This window comes from Penaeus monodon, chromosome 41 (assembly GCF_015228065.2).
Source record: "Penaeus monodon isolate SGIC_2016 chromosome 41, NSTDA_Pmon_1, whole genome shotgun sequence".
In the NCBI taxonomy this organism is placed as follows: Eukaryota; Metazoa; Arthropoda; class Malacostraca; order Decapoda; family Penaeidae; genus Penaeus; species Penaeus monodon.
In genome coordinates this window covers 13913808-13922018 of record NC_051426.1, presented here as the reverse complement: position 1 = coordinate 13922018, position 8211 = coordinate 13913808, and the positions used below count along the sequence as shown (strand labels likewise).

At 38.9% G+C, this 8211-nt stretch overlaps 1 protein-coding gene across 1 annotated transcript in view; it reads right to left on the bottom strand.

Annotated features, from left to right (window-relative positions):
- Window positions 1-677: 677 nt before the first annotated feature.
- The window catches only part of LOC119598580 (FAS-associated factor 2-like), a gene marked incomplete at its 3' end in the record, with an annotated part of 8129 nt that continues 595 nt past the window's right edge, over window positions 678-8211 (bottom strand). The window contains 6 exon segments of the mRNA XM_037948228.1: window positions 678-820; window positions 4050-4266; window positions 4740-5009; window positions 5373-5556; window positions 5857-6157; window positions 6352-6486. Of these exon segments, the coding sequence (XP_037804156.1) occupies window positions 678-820; window positions 4050-4266; window positions 4740-5009; window positions 5373-5556; window positions 5857-6157; window positions 6352-6486 (1250 nt within the window).

Genomic DNA, 8211 nt, shown 5'->3' with positions numbered 1-8211 from the left:
TAGCTAAAAAACTTCTCAGACTGGATTCATTAAAGAAGGCAAGAACTGCTCTATATCATTTTACAATTGTCATATCAGTATTTCAAGACACTTTTCCAGAAACTTGTCTCCACAGCTACTTCACAAGAAAACCAAACAGTGCATATGCAACAAAAACAAACAAAAAAATCATAAAAGACAACTTCAACAATGCAGAACATATGAACCACAAAAAATATACTTCAAAACACAACCTAACATTAAAAACAAATTAAATCCTTCCATTCTCCCATCCCATTCAGTGAATAACAGGAATAAATAAGCAATCAAAACAAACAAACAAACACACACACACACACACACACACACACACACACACACACTCACTCACTCACTCACTCACTCACTCACTCACTCACTCACTCACTCACTCACTCACTCACTCACTCACTCACTCACTCACTCACTCACTCACTCACTCACTCACTCACTCACTCACGCACTCACGCACTCACGCACTCACGCACTCACGCACTCACTCAACAAGTTCTTATCCGCAAACAAATTAACAAACTGAAAACAAACCAAAATTCATCTCCAAACAATCTCTTCACTGAAGCCCCTACCTCCCCTCCCCCCTCCCAAACCTCTATCTAACCCCAGAGCATCTCAATAATTCTCTTGCGCTGAGACCATACCTATCTGGGGAGTCTGGATGGCAGAAGATGTAGTAGTAGAGGGCCTCTAGACTGTGTGTCTTGAGGAAGCGTCTCTCCAGCCTTGCCCCGTGAGGGAGCTTCACCACGATATGCACCGTGCCATCAGCCCCTTCCTCTGGCTCCTGGGAGGGAAGGTTATGTCAGTGTGTGGTGGTAGTTGTAAATGAGATGTGAATCATGTGGTTGATATGTTGTGGATGATACACTTCAAATGCCGATAATGTGGAATAGTTTCAGATGATGTGGTTGAGTTTGGATGACTTATGGCTGAGGTGGTTCAGTTGCTAAGGTGTTCAAGAGGAGTGGGAAAGAACTGGTAATACTAGTAAGTCAAAGCAGGTGCCCTGAAACATTTTTAGCTACCCTCGTCTAGTTCAGGCACACATAAAAGAAAGGAAAAGTATGTATCCTGCTTTCAGAAAAATTAAAACACAATGAGGCAGGATAAGATGCTTGAGCCTTCCTCCCCATAGGTAATGACAGACATTCCTCTTTTTAGGCTAAAGATTCCAGTATTTAAAAAAAAGGTCTGAGGTTAGATGGCTTATCACAAGACAGCGGTTTCTTAAACTGATGGCAAGTGATTCCTGGGGAGTACAATGTTGTAATTAAAAAGTATAAACTTCTCTAACTTCTTCTCTTAAGCATTACCTGACTAGAACTTCAGGTAGGCCTCATTTTCTTGGAAAAGGCAGTGGCTAGTGGGGTTTAAGAAGCACTCATTCTAAATAGAGTCCTCCTTGTTTCATACATATAGGCTAATTCTTTGAACCTGTATCTGCCAGGCCACGCCAATAACTGTCAAACTGACTCATCATGCCAGGTACGGCTATAGGTGTCACAGCTCGCTAGAGTGCATCAAGCAGAAAGTTATGCTACATGTAGCAGACCCTCAAGCCAAATAGCAGGATGGGTGCCAGAAGCCACCAGAGTCAGTGACACTGAGAAATTTCTGTTACCATCATTAAAGGGCCAGTCACATTAATCTATTCTGCCCAGGGATCCCTTTACAGAACTGGATTCTGCCCTTGCTGTAAATGGATCCGAGATGAAAATCCCTCCGCAGAGTGAAAACGCTCTGTCGGTATTTCATCCCTGCCTAGAGCTGAAATATACTGCCGAAACAAAAACTATAATAAAATCACTGGTAAACTCATTACTTAGAATCTTTTAAAAATTATTATATATCATGATGAAACAAACTTTATTATTAGACACAGATATATTGCATCGAAAACGATGTCTCATTAAATGTTTATAGATAATTCGGATAAACGTTCATTTGACTACCGAACATAAACATCAACCCACTTTGACACGCCAAAAGCATGGAGCTCTCTTCGAAAGTTATTTACACCTTGTTGGATAAAGTGAGATTCAAAGAGCCGTTGTGGAAAACTAATTGTATGGATTATAAAAGCAGGAATGTGAAAAGAACATTAATGGATGAAATAAACAATGAATACCCGAGCTAAGCACATCAACTCTCCACAAATATGCATATTTCACTTTTCCTGATCCTGTTATTTTTACCTCACATTCCTAATCTAAAATATAGGTAAATCTTAAATATAGGTAAAATCTTATTTTGGTAATGGTATACAGCAGTAAGCCATATCATATTAGTGTCTGAAGAGACACTGAATGTAGTGTGACCAATCCCTCTGTAGCTGACCTGACTTCGGCGATCCTATCTGGGGATCCTAGGACAGAATAGACTAGTGTGACCCTCGCTTAAGGGGTTAATGAAAAATTTTCAAAATTTTAATAAAACATCTAAATTCTTCCCAGATTTTGAAATATATTCCAATCATGTAACAATGACTTTAAACACTACAATCAAAAATAATACTTAAACCAATTTTGAAACAAATAAGAGCTTTACATGTTTAGTTGAATTTGTTAATGGCTGAAAGTTATCAAAAATTGAAAAAGGGAAAAAAAGTAAATTTAACAAACATTTCTGAAATATTTTCCTTGGAAAAAAAATCTATGGACTTACATTGACATTTAAATGTACTGTTCTAGTGTAAAAATGGGTAATCTGCCGACGGGTGGCATGTACATGGCATGGCTGGACTATCTGCCGGGGGCATGTATGTACATGCCCTGGTGTATGTATGGACATGCCATGAGTTTTTTTTTTTACAATCACAGCAAAATATTATTTTTCTGCCACTGAAAATGTAATTAACTCGTTTTTAAAACTTTCTCATTTTTACTATACAAAAAAAAGAAAAAAGAAAGAAAGAAAGAAAAAAAAAAAAAAAAAAAAAAAAAAAAAAAAAGTAAGTAAGTCAGTCCATGATGCCGAACACTGCTTATTTTATTCAGACTATAGAGCGAATAATGATCAACTATGGAGTCTATATAACAACAAAAATATCCTTCAGTCTTGATTTATCAGGAAATATGGCAAATAGAGACTTTAGAAAATAATGATAACTGAAAATACAACATATGCTCGTAGTATTAAGGGGAAACGGCAAGGGATGCTGGTATTTGGCATGAGCGGTCGCGCATGCTAGGGTGACGATACAAGCAGGGCCCGGGCCACTATGAATACTACCCGTCAGGAAAAGGTTAAAAATTACAATACATCCATTGAATAAGGTAAGATAACTGGTATATCAGAGAAAAAATATCTGAGGGTCAACTTACAGGGGTCAAAGCCTCTTCAAAATTTACAGGGAGGCTTAGCAAGCTTATGGGAGTTAGTTGAAGAGTGAAACTTCTAAATTAATATCTTTAGCTATAACAGAAATATAATTTAACCCCACTTCTTTGGTAGAGGGTCCTCTTAAACCTTTGACTGTGGAAGGCATAAAATCATGCAATAGGTGTAGCTGACCAAGTAGAGGGTGGCACTGTGTAATAACAAATACCATGATATTGGCACATCAGAGGGAACTCTTCTTTCTCCAATAGTAGTGACACCATTTGTTGAGTGTCACTATTACATACAGACACTTAAATGAATGGAAACTTTAAATTTTTTCAAACTTTTTTTTCCCCATAATACAACTACAAGCCATTAGGTGCCTAATCTTGTGTTTAAATTACTAAACTAGCTGGACACAAAAGAGGGAAACTGCCACTGCATGCCAACAAGGCCACCGGCTAATTTCTGATACTGCAGTTAATGCTGTCATCAAAATTACCAGTGCTATTTCTTAGGTATGATCTGATGTGTCTTCACTATAATTTTTCATACACATTCTATGAGAGAAATGTAAATTCAAGAATGTCTGGTCTGCTGTGGATAAACTGCTTTTGATCCGTTTTTATTGTTTGTATTCTTAACAGATTGGCGACATGATCTGCTAGGTAACCTTTCCAAATTCAACACACCTGTGGTATTTTGTCCACACTCTCGATCTTCAGTCTTCTAATATTGTCCTTCTCTCTCCTCTGCTCCTCTTCTCTCTCTCTCTCTTCCATCTCCTTCCGCTCAATCTCCTCCCTCTCTTGCTGCCTCTTTCTTTCCTTCTCCTGGTCAGCACGGAGACTCTCTTGGTAGTCCTCATCCTGTTGGAGCCTCAGGGCTGCAGTCAGCTCTCTCTCCTGCCTGTGGACAGTTCACCGGTCACGAAAAGGCTACTAAACCTGAACCTTTAGCATCTACTTATCCTTGAAATAAATAGGGACTCATTTCCACTCACATAAAGGTTCTTTGAAACCAATGTGTCAAGATTCTGATTTTAACATGCTGCAAAGTGTGTTATACTGATATACCGATACACTATTAATATCCAGATCTTTAATGACTACACATTCTGGTATTATTTCATAAAGGTAATCTGATATAACATTACAGTAAGAAAAAAAATACTGCTAATCCAATAGTACAATTCACATTCATATGAGCAAGATAACAAATAATAAATGTAATATCATATGTCCAAGATGGTTAAGAAAACAGAGAAAGAGAGAGAAAGAGAAAAAACAAAAACAAAAACAAACACCCCAGTTCTGCCAGTAATATTTCACCTTTCCAATTTCCAAGTGACCTTTCCAAACAAACAGATCAGATCCACTCACCTCTCTGCTCTGGCCACCACTAGATAGGCCTCGTTATCCCTAACGATCAGCTGCAGTTGCTCAGTCAGCTTTGTGGGTGTGCAGGGTCCCTCCAACCGGCCAACCACTGTCATACGGTTGTCCCGTAGCACAATGAGGGCTAGAAATGGGTATGCGTTCTCCCTCAGGGCCTGGGACACTCGATAGCCCTCTGCTGTGGTGACAGAGCAGCCCCAGAACACCATGGTGTTGTTGACATACTCCACCAGTGCCGGGTCTGACAGGGTTGTTCTGTACAGGAGGATCAATAATAATAACTCAGGACATAATTGGAGACTATTTCTATACAATCATTAATTCTAATAAAAAAAGGACCTATGAACGAAAATATATCTAATTTTTCAATTCTTCTCTATTCATTCACCAGCAAATAATTATTTTCTGACACCAAAATCCATGAGAAAAATATGATATTCATGAACAGTAAGTATTTTCGTACACATCCAGCACTGGCCTTGAGTCAGCGTGCAAACCTGCCAAAGCCAGAGTGCTACCCTTCAGAATGAACAGCCGACCACATGGCCCTCCCTCACCTTGCAAAACACGAGAGTGCACATCCAAACCCAAAGGAAGCCAAGAGCTCTCTAGACTAACCTACAGAAGGCCGGCGTGTCTTGGTGATCAGCACAGTGCAGGTAGACCAAGAGGAACTTGAGCTCTGACTTGGCATGGCTGAGAGCCTGTGAGTAAGAGCCCTGGAAGAAGGCAGGGTGCTGCTGCCCATACTCTGCTTCATACTGTCCTATGAACTGCAGCACATCCCCTAGGGGGTCAGTTACTGTAGGGCATTGGTGAGGTCATCAGTGAAGTTGGTTACAGCAGAAAGCAAGGATATATAGAGTGATATATGTACATACATGCAAGTTTACATACACACATAAAAACACATATACACACGATATGCAAATCATATATACAACCACACCGCCCACTCACCCACTCACCCACTCACCAATACACACACACACACACACACACACACACACACACACACACACACACACACACACACACACACACACACACACACATTCAATTGTTTTCTCCCTCACTCACTTACACACTCAGTGATACTCACATCTGCGAGGATATGGGTAGACAATCCTGTAGACGAAGAGGAAAAGGGAGGAGAGGGAGGAGATGGTGATGCGGAAGGGCAGCGTGAGGAGATAATAGCCCCAGCTGAAGATACTCCCCCGAGGCCACGCAGGCAGGAGGCTGTTAGAGCTGCTCTCTCTCTCTCCACCGTCCACCCCATCCTCTGTGTCTGTGTCATCCTCGTCATGGTGGTTGGCCCCTCCCCCTCCCCCATCTCCACTCCCTCCTCCTCCACCTACTCCGGCCAGATTTTGCCAACCATTGTGGTCATTTCTGCCATTCTGTGGGGCAAGTCAGTGATAGTAATCCTCATTGTTCTCAACAGCATTAGTGAAAATAAATTCTGTAACATCACTGCAAAAATCTGGCACATGGCAAGTGATCTATAGATAGATATATTACTATGTTTCTATATTGGCCATTACCAAATTTATTCCACTCCAAACAGAGGACCTCTCCTCTCACTAAAACCTACCTGCGCTGGCATGGGAGGTGTTGGTGCACGGTTGTCCCCCAGAGCAAGGTGTGTCTGGACGGCTGCCTCTAGGTCCCATCCATGGTTCTCCAACTGTGAGCGGGCTTCTCCCAAGTCCTCTGTTCCAGTGACTTCCTGCATATATCATTTATGAGGTGAGTTAATGCTGTGTGTCACGTTATGCAGAAGAACCTGTTATATATATAAACCCACAGCCACACCACAAAAATGCGCCAAAAGTATTCACTCTATCAACTGAGTGAGTGACTTTAACTTATTAAAAACTATAATACACATTTTCTTCAAAAAGTAAGTAGTTGATAATATGTGTATAACTGTTTTGCAAAAATTCAAAATGCATTGCTCAATTCATCACCAACAACCCTAAACTGGTTCCTTATCAGACATTTAATTTCCTGGGCAATCAAAGAGCTCTATCTTGCCAGGATATGCACTACAGAAGTTTGCCTTCACCAGAGCTTGAAGCATGAAGGCCACTGCATTGCTGGACATAGCCAGGCAAGCACTGACAGATGAGTGAATATGGCTTTGCCTTTACTTTTTCAAGATATTTTCATTACAAAATATTGTCATTTTATGTTTTCTTTATGACCATCAATTTCTCTATTGTTATGTAATCATATTCTGAATTGCTAACTAAAATATTACACAATATATATGTATGTACACATAACATGGAGTAGACAGTTAATGTCATTCAATAAATATGACAATATCTACAAAATTATTTTGCAAACAGACATTTCATTAACATAAATGTATGACATATCTGTTTAAAGTTTAAAATTTACCACATTCATTAAGTTTTTTGTATCTGATACACATTGCTATAAACAACTACATTAATTCTCAAACATAATCAAATATGGTCTTCTCTATGGCACAGCTTTAATAAACTGGAAAACTGTTGGTAAATAACATGTTTTTTTACTATGAAATTGCATATGACATTTCCCCTTCCATACTGACTTGCACAATTTATCTTTATTTACAAACTATTGTATACTGGAATTTGTCAAGTATGAAATTATTCCAAAACAAAATTCCATTGGTCAGCTGCAACATTGACTTCCTACAAAGTTATTGCAAAAGAAATGTGAAGGTGAGTCTGTATTTCCAATTTCTCATAGTCTTATCAATTTCATCTAATACCTACAAGGGTTTCTGTTACGTATATGAATCTCTCAAAAATTTCCTAATTAGTTCTGAACTTTGTATTTAGGTGTTATTAGCAATATATTTTAAGTTACCCCTGTAGTGCATTTTCTATGTTCGCAAAGGTATATAATTACTAAAACTCACTCATGCAAGATATTAATTAAAGAAGCAGCACCTAACAAGCTTATAAGATCTAATGTTATCAAATTGGCGAGAAACACGGGATTACCATAAATGATTTATTAGAGAAACAAATGATACATTCCTGGTCAGTATTAACATGTACTGATGAACAATATGTATAGTCAAACACAAGTTTCAATAAAAAAAACTTTATACTTGAGAAACAGTTTTTGGCTGTAACAACAGGAGGAGAAATATTCCCAAGAGATTCCCAATCTCCAAAAATGAAGGTCACTAGAAAAAACATTTTATGCACCTTATTAGAGTGATAAATGTAAGAACCTTATGAAACAGCACGAAAATTACAATAAAAGACATTTTTTGTTTGCTAGTTGTGGTTCAGGAAGACTTTCCTCAAAGAAGGTAATATCAAAGTGATTTATGCTCATAAACTCATATTCTTTAAAAGGCAGGTTATCAATTTTACTTTGTAAAGATGTCAAAAGTAAGTGTTCCCTGAGCTGGGTTGCATGAGGTTAGATTTCATGATGCTTCCTG